Source organism: Anas acuta, chromosome Z (assembly GCF_963932015.1).
Source record: "Anas acuta chromosome Z, bAnaAcu1.1, whole genome shotgun sequence".
Taxonomy (NCBI): domain Eukaryota; kingdom Metazoa; phylum Chordata; class Aves; order Anseriformes; family Anatidae; genus Anas; species Anas acuta.
In genome coordinates, this window is record NC_089017.1 from 76,487,478 (window position 1) to 76,507,758 (window position 20,281).

General features: G+C 34.9%; 1 protein-coding gene across 10 annotated transcripts in view; it reads right to left on the reverse strand.

The window, feature by feature from the left end:
- Positions 1-20,281, reverse strand: part of KIAA0825 (KIAA0825 ortholog) — a 252,026-nt gene that overhangs the window by 196,872 nt on the left and 34,873 nt on the right. For all 10 annotated transcript variants that reach the window (XM_068667712.1, XM_068667714.1, XM_068667713.1 and 7 more), the window contains 3 exons: positions 17,384-17,523; positions 6,958-7,126; positions 1,234-1,903 (listed from right to left, as the gene is read on the reverse strand). In XM_068667712.1, the coding sequence (XP_068523813.1) occupies positions 1,234-1,903; positions 6,958-7,126; positions 17,384-17,514 (970 nt within the window). In that variant the 5' untranslated portion in view covers positions 17,515-17,523. The remainder of the gene's footprint in view (positions 1-1,233; positions 1,904-6,957; positions 7,127-17,383; positions 17,524-20,281) is intronic.

Genomic DNA, 20,281 nt, shown 5'->3' on the forward strand with positions numbered 1-20,281 from the left:
TGCAGCCCCCATGTGAGTGCAGCAGGAGGGCAGGAGGTGCTGCAGGCAGGCAGCAGCAGTTCCCCTGCGGGCTGTGCAGGGAGAGGCCCCTGGTGGAGCAGGCTGTCCCCCTGCAGCCCATGGGTCCCCCATGGAGCAGATCTCCACGCTGCAGCCCCCCCATGGGTGGAGGAGCCCCCGGTGGAGCAGGTGGATGTGGCCTGGAGGAGGCTGCGGCCCATGGAGAGCCCCCGCAGGAGCAGGCCCCGGGCCGGAGCTGCAGCCCATGGAGAGGAGCCCCTGCAGGAGCAGGGGGTCTGGGGGGAGCTGCCGCCCACCCGTGGGGGACCCGTGCTGGAGCAGTTTGCTCCTGGGGGATGGATGGACCCCACGGGACAGAGCTGTGTGGGAGCAGGTCCTGAAGAGCTGCTGCCTGTGGGCAGCCCCTGCAGGTGTTTTAGTTTCCTTTTAGTTCTCACTGCTCTGGTCTGTCATTAGTAGGCAATAAATTACGTTAATTTACCTATATACAATTATGTTATGAAAGTTTCCATGCTGTGTCACTTTTTTGCAAAGCTTTGATTCCCCCCTTTGCAGATTGGCTTGTCAATCGCCAATTGGAAAAAAGTAAAAAAGAAAAAAGGGTAGATGTTATACATTGATAACAGATCAATTTACTGAAGAAATGACCAGGTAGAATTAACTATAACTAACAGCATATTCAAAAGAATAGAAACTCTAAATGTTTTTTTGTTTGTTTGTTTGTTGAGAACTAAGATCTGCATAGTAATCTTTTTGCATCACCTCTAGTGTATCAATTTGTCTACTTCATGGTCAGAAAACTTCTAGCAATCAAAATAAAATGTGTAGGGAAAAGACTGAGGAGCTTGAAGACCCTTTGTTTTTTTAAAATCTGGATTAAATAGTTCTTATTTCATTGTATATTTCAGTAGTTGAAATAAGATGAATTAAAAAAAGAAAAAAGATTAAGACATGACAATGTTATACAGTGAAGCATAAAGGGATTTCTATATAAACATAAGAAATTTTCCATTACTTTAAAACCATTTTTTACCACAGTTCTGACATAGTCTATAACTCAATTGCAATAATGCATTTAAAACATAAACCTGTAATTAATAACCTTTGGCCTCTCTCTTCAGAGGAAATAACCAGGTGTATTGAAAAAAAAAAAAAAGGTCATATAATTAAAATAATATCTAACTACAATGAACATAAAATAAGTCTACTAACCCACAGCATGAACTGTTCCTCTATGCTTCTTTGATATCTTGTTTGCCTTAACTATATGCAGAGCATTTTCTTTGAACTGCAGCTCGCAAAGTCTTTCAAGAAGAACTGTTATTTCTTCAGTGATGGTATCCAGATAAGTTTCATTAATAAACTTCAATGATGAAGAAGGATCAATAGTTCCACTTAGTACATAGAAATCTTCTTTTATCATTGTGCACAGTGTGGGTATTGAACTTTGGTAGCCGTGAACGACTTTATCAAAATTTGTTTCACCACAGCTAGACAAAATACAGTTCTGTAGAAGATCACTAACCAGTTTATTCTGCATGTTTTGGTACCTCGTTAAGACTTCTGATTCAGGGTAAAGAAACAAAAGTTGCTGTATGCACTGAGTTTTAAACTGTATTTGTTGTTGCAAAGCATTACTATTTGTTTCTTCTTGACTTTGCAGTCTATTTACTAAAAATCGTCGAAGGTGCAATCTCACATCATCCCAGAGAGATTTCATGTCCATAGTTGAATCATCTTCAATGGCATGAATGGAAGATGTAAACTCAAAAGACGTCCCGCTTGGAGTACAGGGAAATGAGACACCACACTGACTAGAGAGATCCAGAAGGAAGTGAAGTATCATTTCTTCTTGATTTTGCTCATTTTTCAGCAAGCTTTGCTAACAAAAGTAAATCAGACAGTATTTTAGAAATGTTTTGTTAACTTTGGTTAATAAAATTAACAGCTTTGTGCTAGAGTACCAATTATTTCCAATGCTAATTATCTTACCAGCAAATGAGAAAATGAAACAAATTGCTCTATAAAAAACAGAAATAACAAAGGCTGTTTTCCAATGAATTTATGCTCCCATACATCTCTTTGTCTACCTACTCCAGTGAATTTACATTCTTCTTCCCATCTTTCTTACATCCTCAATCCATTTTGTCAATCAGTCCTATCCCACAATTCAAAGGAAAGCCTAGAAAAAACATAGCTCATTAGATAAGCCTTGGCAGATGATACTGTTTGTTCAGGTCCACACAAACATCTTGGAAAGAAAATTGTATGAAATTAACACTTACAAGGATAATAAGAGGTTTTGCTCATAAAACCAAGATGGGATTTATAAAATAAAACTCTGTTGCCCTCTGTGTTCTGGTTCAGCAGGCAACTGTGAGAAAGTCTATTCTATTCATTAAATAATCTGCCCAGAACTGCCTTGAACTATAAATAAAAACTTAAGAATTGAACAATGGGCTTAGATCAAATAGGGCAAAAGAGTAAGAAGCTGCATATCCTGTCAAATCCAGGTGCAGACTGATACATTAACAGTATGGGAGCCTCAAAATACATCTCAGCTACATAGATCGAGGTAGAAGGAAGACAGTTAACAGAATACCCATGAAGCCACTTGGATACATGTGCAGACTTCACTGCGTCTGAAAAGCCTCCCTATTGTTTCATGGACAGGATCTCTGATCTTAGAACTCCTTCAAATCCAAGATGCCAACCAGCAAATAAAAGGTTCTTGTCACACCTCAATGCCTTCTACTTGGCTCACAATGACATAAATGTAAACAGCACTCTGCAGCTTTCTTTGATATGCTTGAGGAATCACTTGGATAAAGAAGTGGCGTCCAATATATTAGTAGAAGGCAGGCCCAGAAGCCCCTTGGTCAGTGGATTCCTAAATCTATTTCCTGTCTTGGAGAAAAAATCTTGCCTGTTGTAAACCCATTTCCCACACCCTCCACATTCTTCCTGCTGCAGGTTGGCTTTGCCTGCATCCCTAGGCTCATCAAAGTTGTATTGAACAGACCCACTCTCAGTCTTCCAGCTGCATGAGAGACAAGTACAGATTTTGCCATCACAGTCACAAAAAAAATAAAAAAAATAAAAAACAGAGAAATTGCTTGCACATTTGCAAGCCTGAAGTGAATCAGGATATGGAGACCCTCTTGCTTGCTCCCTCACCTCCCATCAGTTCTCTCCAAGATCTTCCGACATAGAAAGTGTTGTGGCAAACCACATAAGTATAGATCATTCCTCTCATGTCCTTTATTTGGGTCTCTCCAACCTATAATGCAAGGCTTGTAAGGCAACTTTCAGAAACCTTCTACACTCAGAACTACTGATTTAGTTCTAACTAAACTATTTACAGGAAATAATCAGTTTTATTTCTTTTCTCATTATGGAAGAGAGAGAAATAAGTCTTATTTGAGTATGGTAGTACTTCAATAATTTTGAAATTAAAAAAAAAAAAGTTTGTTCTTTCTACTGTAGCAATATTTTATCCATAGATAATTTAAGAAATATAAAAAAGACAAAATTTTTGACAAATTTTTGACTTTTTCGCATGCTTTTCAGTCACAGCAGTTTTTTACTATCAGAACTTCTTGTATTTTTTCTTAACGACTAAAACTGTTGCACTATTATGGGAGAAAGCAACATTTTAACCTACCTGCCCTTTATTTTAGAGCATTCCATTATGAAAAATAAAAAACTTTTAACACAGTAGGTAATTCTGAACAAAAGACAGAGAGCACAATAACCTTCCATATAGGAAAGTCTTAAAAATTGACTAACTAGTTATTTTTCTTCCACTTCACATCTTTATTTCATGGAGCTCCCTATGTAATTTTGTACTTACTAGTAGGAAACATATGTTGTAGACAGAACAATAAAGGAAATTATCTTCCTATAAAAACCTGCATGTAATAGAAAATGTAATAGGAAAATGTGGAACCAATTAATATCTTAAATAGTGGAAATTAATATGCATATATGTAAGGCTGATTTGATTTCATCTTATTGTCTACTAAAGCATTCTATGAGGTGTTGTGGATGCAAAGACAATGTGTTGAGCTGGTAAACCGAGACTCTAGTCACTAACTGCTGCTAGCATAGTTAGAGTAGCTGGAAAGTCAAGTGCCCACAGATAGACTTATGAATTTAAAGGTTTGTTTTGTTTTGTTTCTTTTTAATGAAGTATGATCAGTGATTATATTCTGAAATAAACAGAACAGGAAAAGGTGTCAAACCAGTGATTGTAACTCATGCCTTTACATGATGAATCCAAAATGTCTTCCAAGCAAATCCCTATGCTGTTTTTTAAGGTTAAACAAAAACATTTTTATTCATGAAAGCCAGTAAGAATTTTAATAGCTTCAACTGCTTTGCAACTTAGACTAAAACGTAAAAAAAAGGGAATTTGCAGATGCCATCTTAGACTTAGTATTCCTCAGAAAAAATCCCTGAAGTGAACAGTGAAGGTCTGAAAACACAGTATAATCAAATGTCTTTGAACGCTGCCTGTATTGACACAGGCTTTTCTATCTGAAAGTTTATCTTTAAGAAATACTTCAAAAGATGATGACAAAACTATTCAAGAGAAAGAGATCCAAATTAGTGTCTAAAGGTTTTAGAGAAGTGTGAAAAGTTCTCTTATGAGTACAGAAAGTCAGTGATAAAAGTACACAAAAAAAGACTTGCATTCTATCAACTAGACTACTATCTGGTATAGACTACATCCAGTATTGTTAACGTTTTCTTGAAAGAGATTTGCCATTAGTTTAGGTGGTAGGCAATTTAATGAAGATGTGTCCGTATACAGATTCAGCTATTAAGTATTTAAAACTACAGACTAGTACACAGAATGATGTCACACGTAACTGAAGTCTTTTAGGGTTCATGAAGAACCTCTCAGTATTTCCATGAGAGTTTATAAATGCTTGAGAATACCACATTGCATTATTTATTTATTTATTTATTTATTTTAAATTTGTTCCAGAAGCTTAAGAGATAAGTGGAATACCTAACAAAATAAACACACATAATGAGGTATAGTAACAAATAGGGATACTGTCCTGAGGTGGAAAGAAGGTTAATTTTATTGAAGATATATTGTATGATATTTAACTTGTCATTTGTAAGCTTTTAATTAAGTCAATTGAGTAATTAATTCAATGGATGGAAATACCCAGTTAAGAAAGGTCAGGCTGTAGTAATCTCATTAATGCTGAATACAACTGAAAACAGTTTAATGCACATGTGTTTATGGAGCTAAGGATGAGTATAACTTCCTACAGATGGACAGATGGTGCTAGTGCAGATGCACATTTCATCTGTAGTCTCATCAAGGCAATAGGCTGGCTTATCTGAGAAGCCACGAGCCTGAAAACAGTTTTGTCCCAGTTCCCAAGCTCCACAGATGTTCGTTCTCCCGATAAGCTGTGCAGCGTTAAGGTTTTGAGGCTTCTCACCCCTCTAAACTGTCTGTTTAGCAGCCTCCCAAAGAGCTGCTCCCAAGGTTTAACAGCCCACAGCCAGACTGTCATGAAGTCTGTAGACTCTTGGGAAGCTGAGAGCTAGAAAGCACGTTTTGCATACGATACATCCAAAGTGTTCCAGAGATGGGGATATTTTGGAGTTTGCCAAACAAATGCCGCCACCTGGTGTTCAGGTATATGGCTTAAAGTGACCCGGGAGAAGGATGAGCACAGGCAACGCACACGGGTAAGTAAGACATCATTGCCATGCCCTCTTCTGAGGGTGTTAAGGAAGGATATAACTGGACTAAGAGAAGTATCAAACAACTCGTAATTCCGTATTTTCTGGGATTCTCCCATTTTGTCTAGATCAAGTCTGACAAGTATCAGTCTGACATCCTTGAGCAGCATAATTATTAACAGCAACACGCATACTGATCACCCATGTAAGAAAGGGATTAAATCACTTCCTCACCACATGAACATTAAAGACCTGGTATTCCTAGAAACGACTTCATAATTTGACATATCTTCAATTAAGCAGGGCTATCAGTCATGTAATTCAGTGGATTCAAGTGTGACTGAAAGATCAACAACCAGGTTTATGAATCAAAAACAAAACCAAAACCAACCTTCTTTTAACCAGGTTTCTTCTGACAATATGAGATATCTTATCCTAAAGATGTTCACATCCAATGACAAAATCATGACTAAGAAGTAACCCAGAATAATTCACTGGACAAAGTCTATACTTATTTGTGTTGATACTCGTATATATGTATGTCATATAAACAAGCATTTATGTAGTTTCTATACAAAGTTGAAGGCTGCCATTTATTGAGGTATTATCCTTCATTTATTTAGACAATTCAATTTTCCAGAATTCCACTTCCACGTATTTATTAACACTGACTCTTCAGGAAAATTTGGGGTGAAAATCACATCTTTTTTCACCAAAGTGAAACATGACTTCTGGTTAGGTCCAGTTACACAACTTGCAAGAAAAATGGATGTAGCTCCCACATGCTGATTTAGGAAAAAGTAGATATGAAGTTAATGCCTAAACAAGACATAAAGCACAACAATCTGTATTAGATGGGTTATATTCGTACTGATACAAGTGAAGAGAAAGAATTAAAATTAACAGACTGTGTGTAGACAGTAACTTCATATGTTTTCACCTTCAAATGTTTATAAAACAGTATTGGTGATGCTGAACATGTGGAAGTATCAGCAAATTTTTTTAGATCCAAGTTTGTCTAGTTAGGACATGATCAAAAGGAAGCATAAAGCCCTGATGCAGACATAAAATCAGGACTAAGCTTTATGTTAAGTTTTCTGGACTATATAGTGAAGACTGAAATAAAGCTAACAGGAAAGAAAACAAACAAACAAACAAACAAACCATAAGCATCATATAATAAACTTTCCCAAACATTAAACTTCATAGTAAACACTTTTTTACCAGGGTCCTGAGGAACTCCATCAGCTCTCCATGTGGTGTAGATGAAGGTCTGAGAGAAATAAAATTGCAGTTGTTTAGCCACTGAAGGCAGTCATTTGTGCTTTGCAGTATTTCATCAGTACATATTTCATTTACTTCTGATTGCAGATCTTTAAGACACTGTTCCATGCTATAAAGAAAAAAAAATAAAAACTTTAAAAAAAATAAATTAAATTACTCTCACTATATAAGGCCTGAGTTTCCAGCATTAATATTATAATGTACTTGAAAAAGTTCTTACACAATCTTGTACTTTCCAGTAAAGCAGTTGGTGAATAAGATATTTCTCACCTTAAGAGCTGGTATTTAATTAGCTAAGGAACATAATATAAGCTGAATTAGCTACCATATACAAAGGTGAATGTATCATTCTGTTCCTTTAGCAATCAGCAGTTGCTTTATAATACATAAAATATTAACAACTTCTTAAAGACCGATTGACACACCACAGAAAAAGCTGAAAAGAATTTTAGTCACTTTTGCTGAGAAAGCAGATCTTTTATTTCCTGTTTTTTGTTATTAGAATATCTGAAAGAAAGTTTGTTTTCAAGGAGCTGATCCACTATTTAACAGCCCTATTTGTGAAATCATGTGTAGTTGATATGGTAATTACTGTGATTCCAGTTGCAAAAAATCACAAGAACAGCTGATTATCCAAACAGGTTTCATTTCTGTTGGTGTTTCTATTTGGCATCTACGTGAAAAGAACAGAAAATAAAAATCCAGAAACAGTCTACCTCCACATAATTTCCTACAAAAACACCTTTTCACTATTTCAGAACTACTTATCTTAAAAGTGATGTTTTATCTGATTTCCATTAATCAGATGCTTTATCTGATTTCCATTAATAAAATAGTATTGACTATTTATTAAACCTAGGCAGACCTAGGTTTAATAGTAACAAACCCAACACTAAGACCAAATTTTAGTATATGGCCATGCAAAGCAATTCTCACTATTACTTTAATTTTATTCTGGAGTATATTTGTTAAATTGTTTATGTTCTTACATAATGGATGTAAGGTTTGATGCAAGTTAAAGTTTAGTTCATTCTGTTAGTGGAGTTAAAGATCTAGATGACACCCAGCTAGCTCTTTACAGATACTTCAGTGGCTGATACTTTTGATCATGTTAGTTTCTGTTTTCATGACATCAGCCAAACAACAAGAAAGCCTATTGTACTGCCTCTTTGTTTTATATAGATGAAGTATGTTTGTTTTTCTTTACCTGCTCTCTAACATTTACAAACTAATATGTTTGGCAAAGTAGACAAGAAGACTAGAAAAGAGAAGAGGAGAAAATGAGGGTAGAAGGAGAGGAAAGAAAAGAAACTGAATATCAAAGTGTGTAACAAGGTAAAGTGTATTACAAGTAGTGACAAAAATACCAGCTTTTCCAAAACACATGCAATGAAACACTTTAAATTAGTAACCTCGAGTACAGTATGGATATTTTTTCTGCATTACTCCTCTGTACAGAAAGATTAATTTAACAAATGTTTATAAAACATGTAATCTGCTTTAAATATGAAGAAATAACAAATCTCAAACACTACTAACCTATACAAATTTGTAGCAAGTGGTGAAACTGATGATGAAAAGCCATTTTGCTTATTGCCCACTGACTACATTTTGTCAATTGATGGTGCCTATAGTACCGTGGAAGAAGAATTTATTTGTTTTTGTTTGTTTGTTTCTACTGGATTTTCTCCTTTACTGAGTGATTTGCATTTTATTTCTTTTACAGATATTATGCAATGTACCCTAAACTCCTTCTAGTTGTCTCATTCTGATCAATAATGATAAGATAAATCACTATCATCTATACCTTTGGCAGCAGCCTGTTAATTTGAATTTACATTTTAGAAAATCAAAGGAAAACAAAAAGCAAATGATCACACCAAATTATGTGCTGGGTTTTCCTTTTACTTTTAAGTAGCCTGCAACAAATATAACGTATTTTGTTCTCAGAATGCCATGAAGACATCGGTGATGATAAATATCATTTTGTGCCTTGTTTCTTTCAAATAGTCATAGAAAATAACAAGCTGCAAAAGTAAAATGTATCAATGGTAAAAAGAATGTAAGGACTACTCTGTACTGTAACTTAAGTGCAGAGTGCCTATGTCATTTTGAGAGGGGAAAAAAAAATAAATTAAATGTTTCCAAAACAAGGATTACTATAAAATTTACCTAAGTAAGTTACTTATTTTAAGTTTACTTACTTTAAAACTTAGAAATATGTGGGTCATTTTGAACAGCTTCTTATTTCCCTATATTTAATTGTATTTAATGACAATTATGGATAGATTAGTGTCATGCTTAAAAGGCATGATAAACCAGTCAAAGTGTATTTTACTTACATGAAGACACTGCATTTTACAGCTGCATTATCTTAAGGAACCAAATGCAGTAAGTTCAACGAATGGAAAAATATATTAAAACCTCTAAAATATTATGAATACATGGGTGGTCTACACACCACTTTCCATAAAATTGAAGTGGAAGTCTTTTCAAGACTTTTCTGAGCATCAGTGAGCTCAGAATGATGTGTACTGAAATGAGCATTGGCTCATTGTCACAGGACTTTATCAGGAGCACAAAGGACTTCCACTGATAAAACAATCTTTCTCTGCCTGTGGCACAGTCAGGTTCCTGGTGGGACAGCCCAGCCATGAATGCTGATTCTAAACTTGATGAAAGATTGGTATGTATCTTTTTAACTTGAGAAACCTGTTCTTTGGAGTATGAAACAATATGCCATGACTCCAGGAACACAAGCTACAGCTTTTATTGTGGTATGCTGATGTGCCTCATTCAGCCATACCCAACAGATAACCGCACTGGGCATTGTAATAGGGACCACTGCTCTTAGCCTCTGCCAGTCTGCTTCAATTAGGAACCAGCTTTCACACTCATCTTCGACATCTGAATTGGTGTGCAAGTCAATAAAACACAAACCCCGGACAAGCCACAGCCTTCGCAGGAACAGATATTCCAGTTATTTGTCCCAACACTGATAAGGGGATTAGGAGGATACATTTCAGTGGACCTCCCTGTAGGTACCAACCATGATAATTCTATTAATTTTGTTTAATCCTTTTATCTCAGTAAGGTAGAAGTGTTATTTGTACTAAAACTGTTTTCCATTAAATAAAATATTTTCATACTGTTTACTTACAACATACTGTTATGAATGAAGATACAACTCCACCTGAATTTAGTAATATTTATAAAAGGCAAGTAAACAGCGCTGGATGCGTGGAGAGTCCATGCTCTACCAACATGCACACCCAACTGTCGAACTTCCTAAATATATATAGAGCATTGCTTTTATGTATTCGTAAGAAACCCGAGTACGCCTATACGTATGTATAACCTATCCCCACTTCGTATCATAATTCTCTTGGTGGTGGTCGTTGGGGGTTGTGGGGATGAAGGCTCAGGGTTCCCCCCATCACTGCTAGCAACCTTTTGTTCCTGGATCCCGCCCAGACCGTAGGGGCGGCTTCGACTGCCTCCCTCTTCTTCTGCACATGCTCTGCCCTCCACAAGGTTCCCGAAAGCAACAAAACATGATTGACACCAACCCACAGGAGGCTGTCTTTGCCTGTGTTTCGTTAACCCTTGAAACCACACTAATAATATGATTATCAACAAATTTTAATGGTTCCAACCAGCAAACGCGCAGCAACTTCCATGCCTTGACGACTGGAGAAGAATCAACCCAAGACTACATGGCGTCTCCTGAATCGCCCTTTTGTGTTCCCTCTAAACTCTTTACATTCCTGATGGCCTCATTGTTAAGAGTCTGATGTTATCACCAACCATGGGGCTTGTCGACCCCCATGGCTACACTCCCACATCTCCCCCTTCTTTATTAACATCAACCATCTTCTTGACACGAGTTATTACTCCATATATCAGAATACTGTAGTTAAATACGATATCAAAAATGTTGCTATTTCTCACTTTTATGAGTTTTGTCAACATATACTATTATTTAGGATTACTCCTTTATATTAATTAAATCATTAAATAAAATATTAAGGTTTTGTTTACCTCTGGAAAAACAAACAAACAAACAAAAAAAAAAAAACAACTCTTTTTGTGCATCGTCTGAGTTTAGAAAGCAGCTATTTTAAATAAAATACTTCCTCCAAATTATAATTATCCTTACAGTATATAAAACTGTATAATTTTGTATTTGTGTAGAAAAGTCTGTTTTCCAAGTTTGCTGAAGTTTCAAAAGCTCTAAACAAAAGATAATGATCTTGATGTCAAGAATATGCTCAAGGTATGTAATGAATTGTATTCTTACAATCACAAACAAGTACAATCACAAATGGCTATTTAAAATCCTGTATTCATTTTTTTCCCAAGTAATCCTTTTTCAGTAAAGGTTAAATGAAATTATATTTTAGTAAGTTCACTGCACTAAACAAGCTCAGTTTTTTGAACAAACTGAGGCATCAATCCAGATGATATCAATGGACACTCTGTATGCAACAACAGGTTGCATAAGTTGTCTTAAAAACATGTGTGGTCAATGGAAAAAATACAGCCATGTCTATGTGCAACCCCATCTGAATCAGGTAGACAAGATCTGGAGGACAACAGGAAAATCAGACGTAGCTCTGTACATAATTTTTTTTTTCCCTGATTACCACTGTTAACTGGGTCTTTGTTCCATATGTTTTTTTTTTTTTTTTTTTTGTTTTGTTTTGTTTTGTTTTAATTATTATTATAATCATTATTATTTGTTTTTTTGTTTTGTTTTGTTTAGAATAATCTCTGAAGCATTTCTTACCAATAAGGAAAGGAATCCAATTCATGTTTCAAGTGAACAGGTACCAAAGCTAAGACGTTGCTGGAACTAACCAGAAAGTACTTAATTCTTCCATTGGAATTCAGCCTATTGGTACTACATTAGAATAGCTGTGTATGGTCAGTCAGAATTTCTGCATATGTGTGGCAGTGGTCACTAGGAGATGTCAAAGAAAAATTAAAACAAAGCAAAACAGAAAAAAAAAAAAAGTTAATATTTCTCAGAATATTTTCATCATCCTCAGCAGTTTGTGACACAAGGATTTAAATCAGATAGTGTCTTAGCATTTAACAGGCCTCAATTAGTTTTTCTTCCATGAATGCTTCCACCTGTGTTTCATCCTATGGAACTGTTCATACACAAAAAGAAAAATAAAATAAAATTAAAACAAACAAACAAAAACACAAACAAAAACAAACAAACAAACCCCACAAAACGGCCTCAAAACTACTAAATACAGAGTGCAGTATAAAAGTAAATGAAAAAAACTTAACCTAACTCTGTAGCAAAGCAGTCTGAAAGTTATGGATTTTTATGAAATTGACTGATTTTTCAAGAAAGTTCTTGAAAAGTTTTTTGTTCTTGAAATTTTTTTCAGTTCCACTTGAGAAACATCTTGAGCCTCCATGAGCACATCAATGTTTGCAGCTAGAATTACCAATATGCTAGTATGCCAGTGAAAATGTGATCACACTGAAATAGATTCTCCTTCTTACAACTGAGGGTGTTTTTTTGTTTTGTTTTGTTAGTTTTGCTGTTTTAATTTTTACAAATAAAGCTAGATTGTCTTACGCTACCTGTGTCCACAGTAAGAGCGCTTTTCTGGAGTACCATTTGTAAGTATTCACACAGTACAGAGACAATCTTGACTTGAGAACTCCTATGTCCTCCTATTTATTAAGTTAATAACTGTTTTTAGGAATAACCTAACCATGTGGAGAGACCGCTTTTGATATGACTGCATCAGCAGACAAACCGAGGGACTGTTCAGTTACAAACCAAGTACTATAATGGAACTGGTAGTGTATGCATTGCCACACTGATAAAACATTTTGAGAAACATAGCATCAAAATGAGGTTTGCTGTCTCCATGAATCATTCTCCATTGCCTAAAATGACTACAGCTAAGCTGAAGGATGATCTTCTAACTCCTTTCAATTCCTAAAGAGCACTGTTTCAATTTATTTCATGTAGAATATGGAACAGCCATAAAATGACAATGAGATTGCTTAAATTTAAACTGCTAAGCTATAACTGAAATAATCTTTAAACCTCATGTTACTTAAGCTTAAGAGCCTCATATGCATCCAGATCTGCTGTTACAATGCTAGAATGTTTACATGTCTTTTATTAAGAACAGATAGGTTGTTTTAACATTAATGAAATAATTGTTTCTACTGTCTTCTGAAGGCAGAAACACTAACTGTATACTAGTTTAAGATAATCATTAAGATAGTCAAACTGGGAAAGTTTGACTGCTAGCTTACAGGTCATTTCATGTAATGTGAATCATACCATTTGGAAATCTGTGTCAGAGGACCTGCCATATACTTTGAGAGTAAGAGATCTTTGAAAGAAACTTTTAGCAGTGTAATTCCCACATGCATTTTAGTCATACCTTTTCTAGAGAGAAAGCTACCAAGAAAGTAAGAAGCAGCTATCTCGAACTCAGGGATCACACGCAGAGACAACACAAGCTGAAAAGGAATAAAATTACATCCTTGTCGTAGTTCAATTACTCCTTCCTACAAATTACAATAGGGCAGTGGTTAGACAGAAACTTTTCACAAGGATTTTACTAACATTGTTCCAGTATTTTAATAAGAGCTAAATTCTCTGTTTAATACTATATAAATGTAGAGCAAGCAGATTACATATACAAGTATCATGGTTTTCTTTCTTTCTTTCTTTTTTTTTTTTCATAAATATTCAATCCAAGTGTCCATTACCAATGTTTTTCCTGTCATGTTGGCTGTAGTTAAAATTCTTGTGAATATTCAACTGCTACTTGGGATTTTGGATGGAGATTCCAAGACTTTGCCAATTCTTTTGAGTGGGTGAGTGTAGCTCCTACCTGAAAATTCCAGAAAGGAACAAGCCACAATTTTCTTCAAAATAAAATAAAGAATAAAAATAGAGGGAAAGATAACTCTTGCAGCACATCTCAATGAAAAATACACGAGCCCTTGCATACTGCAATTGTGAAACAGAAAAATGTAATGAGACAGCAGTGCTTGTCTGAAACACCTGCTTCTTTGCTGTGAAGTGTTAATGGTGGGAAGTATTTCTATGCACATCAGCAAAGTCGTAAACAACATCCAAGAGAACTGGAAAGTGTCATACTAGCACCCTGGTTAAGGAACTTTCAAAATAATCCTGAAGTCTGCAGGTTAAGCATCCTGTCCTGATTATAACAACTTACTCAAGCCCTGATTATAATTTATATGAACAGTTATGGGACAAAATGCAATGCTATAAGTACTTATTAGTCTTGACCTCACTGGAGCCCTTGAAAAAAGACCTTCAACAAAATCCCAGATGACTGATTTACTGTTAATTAGACAGAGGGTCAGCTTGAAGTTTATCAGACTGAAGTCAAATCAAGCCTCTGCAAAAAGCCCTAGAAAGACATGGTCTCCAGTCTATCACAGAAATATAATTATTAGTAAATAATTTTGCTGAAGCCTGAATAATTCTTCTGTTGAGGAAGACCTAGAATACTTTACGATGCCCTACAGCCTCATAGCATCTGTTGGCACTTTATTGCCACTAAAACGCAGACAACCACCCACTGAAGTGACAACAGTTCACATGCATGTGTATGCACACACACACAAATCATGAACTGCTAAAGAGCCTACAAAGTTTGCAATCACATTTAAGCTATGCAAACTTGCCTTGCTTTCAAACACTACGCCTTATTTTCTGCTTAGTAGTAGTAAGTATCAGTCAAAAGTTTAGTTCTGTGAATTACTCATAAATTAACTGTTATGAACTCTTAGGTGTCTATACTAGAAGACAAAAAGTCTAGCAACTCAGTTTTGAGAAACAAAGAAAATCAAAGCAAATGTGAGGGGAAATACTGGAGACAAATGGCAGTTTGATTATGAATTATGAATACATCTCCATGTTTTAGAATAACCTGACACTACCACTGCACTTAAAACTGGGCAGCAATGACAATGACTTTGAGAGTTCATATTCACCTCCCTCTGTAAACTACTGTAAAAATAAAGTTTTCATTCAAGTGTAATAAGAGCTCTGCTATATAACAGTGAATGAATGAACCACTTATTGCCTTAAAACTTAGAAATAAAACAATTTCCCACAGATGCCTTTTTTTTTGTTGTTTTTTTCCCTTTGTTATAGTGTCAAATAGAATTGGTACAATTCAAAAATACAGAAAGTAATTCAAGAGCTGGAAAGCATATCTGATTTGTTGTGTCACACAATTTTATAAAAGCTATTCAGTTGGAAGGCAATAAATGAGCATTCAAGTGATTTACACACTTTTGGATCATAATTTTTTACACAATGTTTTATTTTTAAAAATATATATATGCTGTATACTATTATGTTTATTCTCTGTGGTATAATAAAATCATAAATCTATCTGATGAAAAATAGATTGTATTCCAATTGTATCACGGTAGCACATAGAGCTGCTCTTATCATACCACTTACAAAGATCAATGGTAACCTGAAAATGATTTCATTCCATGCTACCTCTAATATATTAGCAATAAAGGACTGTTTTTAATTTAAAAGTCACATCAGCTGCTGTCCATCTTCTTTTAAACTCCTCTCGATTTCTGAGACTGACATATTACAGGAGCAAAATATCACCTGGTAGCGACTGGGTTTTCTGGCTTTCCCTGAGAAAATTAGTTGAAAAACTAGCTTAAGTGTCAATTCAACAGAAATGCAAAGCTTTTCCTGACATGTTTCCTGTGCTACCACACCCTAATCAAATTTCCTCCTCTCCCTGCAGACCTTACAGAACTTACAGTCTTTGGATCTTACAAAACTTAGAAGCAAAAGCCCATCTGATTTGTAGGACTGAAACTATGAGAGGGGGATTCTTAAAAATGCTTAGATAGTTCCACTGTGATGATGTTAATGTAAAATATAACATAAAAAGTTCACTGATGGTACTATTAAAAGGTGCAATCAGCTCCCACAGCCAGAAGATTTCTCAGCCAGCAGTACATATTTGACACATATTTAAAACCACAAACAAAAACAGTAGTAAGGCATGTGTTCATTTTGACAAAAATCATTCTAACCCTTAGGCTGACTCGGCATAACAATGACAAAAGCAGTGTTATCTGGTAGCTGAAGAGGTGACAATATCTGGTTTACACATTTGTTAAATATACTGGTGCTGTTTTTTCCAGATACGTAACACCATATACCAAACACACCTTTGACTATTTTATGACATCAAACAAAGTAAGCAAGCATCAGCATTTCACTACCATCAACAGCTGGAAAATTGTAATTGAAATTGCACTATGCAGTGGTCCACAACTCAAAACATATTTCCCAGATCTTCAGTAACATTGTTGCTTCTGGGTAGCTACTACCAAAACATCTGTAGTCACTAAGATTTTAAGCAAAATGTTGAAAAGTGAGATATTGATAATATTAATAACATTAATAATAAACCTTAAAAAAATCTCAGCTTGGCATAATGAATATAGCAGTAATTCAGAGATGACCTAAATCAGTTTTCAGTGATGTATAGCAAAGATTTATCTCCATTATTCAGGAAGCTGTTTGGTAGCAGACAAAGACTTCTCACAAATATGGCCTTCATTAAAATTACATGATCAAAACCCAAGTGTCATGAAGGACATTCTTTGAAGACATGACTCTAGAACATGCCTTGTTATCTAAAGGCAAACATTGTCAAAATTTAACACAAGATGATGGTTCTTGTTATATGAATGTATAAAGGACACTCAATCTATTTGCATAAGAGCATCTTTCACAATATTTAAAATACTTTAGAACACATTTTTAAAGCACTGATTTTTGTGAACTAGTATGTAGCAGAGAAATGGACAATGAAATAAATTGCAAACCAAATGCTAGTTAGAAAATCTGATATTGCAGCATAAACGTAATTGAAATAGGTAAAATAATTTTATAAGAAATATTTGTACTAACTTGGTCTGTCTACTTTCATTAGAACTGTTTAAAGGACACCATGGGTTCAAATTTTACTTTTTTTGTAAAATTCTGCAGCTCTCAGTGAATAAAAATTCTTTTAGCTATAGAAAATACAAATAGATGGTTTTTTTCTTCCGCAATCACAACTACTGCAATAATTCCCAAAATTAAGATGATTCAAACGTTAAAAGTACCATGCAGAGAAACACCAGAGCACAAATATTAAATGTCATTAAAATGTGTTAAATGCTCAAGCAGTAATGGTGAATTACCATGGAAATAATATTAACCTACAGTGAGAAAACAAATAAGTCAAAAGGTGTATTTCTTCCTAAGCATAATGACTTTCACTAACATTTTGAATACAAATAAAACTCCCTTTACCTGGAAGAATTCTTCTTTATTTTTTCATCAATATCATTAAGGACTTGTTGAAACTCTGATTCTCCAGGAAGGACATTTAACAAACAATCCAAATTGGAAGAATCAAGAGAATACTCTCCTCCCCACTCCATATTCAGAATCTGTAAAATAAAATATAAATACATGAAAATAGTTAAATAAGGAAAAAATCAGACTCTAAGTATTAAAATATATGAGGTGTTGAAATAATGAAATACATATGTTAGTACTGGAAGCATTTGTGTAGGAAATTATAAAATGAGTGTTGAATAGCACACCTTTTGCCTGCTTCTCAGTACAGTTCTATAGAGAGGTACACCTGTAAAAAAGATATAAATTTCATATCTCACATTTTTCATTAAAAAAAAAAAACACAGTTATTATATCTCAATCGGAGTCGTACCTTTGTTTTCTGGAATTGAAGCACATCATCACAGCTAACTAGAACCTAAAAAAAATCAGCTCAAAACACTTAAGTGTACCTGAAAACAAGAGACATAAAGCTTTTGAGATGTCTTTCTCAGTGACTTACTTGATACCTATTTTGCCAAATCCACTGGTTTACTCAAACAAAATAAGACACTAAATCCCAGGAGTCTCTACATATAAGCAAAGCACTAGCAGAGTGCTGCTATTTTTTGAGAAATAATGAAATTGATTTTACAACTAGTGATGACTTAGTACTAAAATTAAAGAAAAATTACTTAAAATTGGAAAGTTCTTAATAACTATTCTTTTTAATGTCTACTATTTATTAATACTACTCATAAGCAGTAACTTAAGGCACAGATGTTATTATTCAGACATGCGCAATATCTGGGCAACAAATTATGATGAATTAACCATTCACCATTTTTCTTACAAGCAATAAAAGTTTATGAAACAAGCACTATGTTGGCCAACAAAGATTATTTTAATATTTTAGACTATGAACTGTAATAACAGAAAATGCATACATAATTTTCCAAACAATGAAATTTTGAATGATCAGAATTAGCTTTATTTACATTGTAAGCCTAATTTAGGTTATGAAAAACACCACACAATTACCACTGTGATTGTGGTTCATATTATCTTTTGGATAGTGACTCACTATATTTTCACTAAAAATATGCTTGCTGTACCACCAAACCTTATTGAAAAACAGATCACGAGTGCCTACTCTGCCAGTATTCAAATGCAAACCCATCAAGACTGATACTTTTTCCTCAAATACTGTTTCTTTGTACTTAAGATCTGTGAAGGACTAAACTCTTAACTGAGCAGAAAGTTGCCCAGTTCTTATATGAATCTTAATAGTGATGGCATGAATACCACTTTTTAACCCCTGTTGCTGCCAGCCAATAATATTTTTTTTTCTTTCCTTTATTTTTTTTTCCCCAAGGAAATTCTTCTAGCCACATTTGGGGAACTTACCTAGCATCACTACTGTAAAAATAAACTGATGGATTCTAAGTGAACATTCTACAAACATCTGCTCCAAAATACACATCACATTAAGACTGAAGATCAAGATTGTATGTTTGGTCAAATATGAGTACAAATTATAAATAGCAAAACTGCCCATTTCTTCAGCAGAAGTGTCACCATTGATTCTGGCTTTGGTCTTTCAAAAAGAAAAGTTAATGCCTGAAGGTCCTGTAGAGCCTATTATCTTGCACATCTGAATGAACAGTATAAAACGCATAGAGCCAAGAAATATTTATTATATCATTATCTTAAATTCTCAGAAGCTAAAGAATACCCCTTCACAAATAACAATTCCAAGACTTCTCAACATTTTGGAATGTAGCTGAAACTCAGTCACCCTTCTGGTTAAAATGTCTGGATGTAAAGCAAATGCATCATGTAATACATCGAGGGAGGATCGGTCTTTGAACATAAGACTCAAAGTATCTTAACAGATGTTGCTGTAATTAAAGACACTGTAATTAAAAGTAGAAGTTAAAAAGCACTCTCCCAAATGCTGAAAAACTTCAGTCAGCCATTCTGGAAAAAAACAGTGGGCCAAACTAAGTTGCTCAACAAATGCAAAAAGATTAAACAGTGCTTTATGAAACAGAGATGAAATAAATACTGAAAATAAAGTTGTTTACTTGTATATGATACTATTTATATTCAGACATGGTCACACAAATCCATTCCCTTTTCTCTTAAGAATTACTTCAGAGTTTATACAGAATGTGACACTAACTCTATTCAACACCTATAAATGAAACCCATCTTTTATTGAATTACTCTTCCAGAACAGTCAAAGATCGGTGTAAAATGTACTGTATAATAGATACATATAATGAAAAAAAACATGCGTTTGAATGATTCAAAGTTTTCATAAAATAGCTGTGCAATCAAAATTTAATATTTGTTCCTTATTTTTTTTCCTTTCATGGCAGCCAAAATAAGCTTGTGTTTCACAGAAAAATACCAGCACAGTTTACAGACCACTTACTGTTTAAAAAATTCATCATATGAAAAAAATCACCTTGTAAACACGACAGCTTAGTTTTCACATATGCATTTCTGTAAGGCTTCTATGTCATACTTTCCCAGTTCGCTTGTCAAAACAAGGTAATTATTTTTCTCAGTCTTGGTTTATGGTGAAAAAAGAAGCATTTGATTAACCAATTTCCAAATACTGTTTTACATGGTCAACAGCAACTCCATACAAAAATCTAAATATTTCTGTAATACAAGACTATCACAAGAAGAAGCAAAAAGCAAAGTAAAAACGTTGCAGAAGGAGTGCCTAAGTACCTCAAGACATGAAATGATTCAGATTGAGCAGGGACTCCACTGTTCCTTGAGTGCCCTGGTGGGCCCAGCTGAAGGAGACCGCCACCTGCTCCACCACTGGGTTATCCCTTTCCGTCCTCCTCTCTT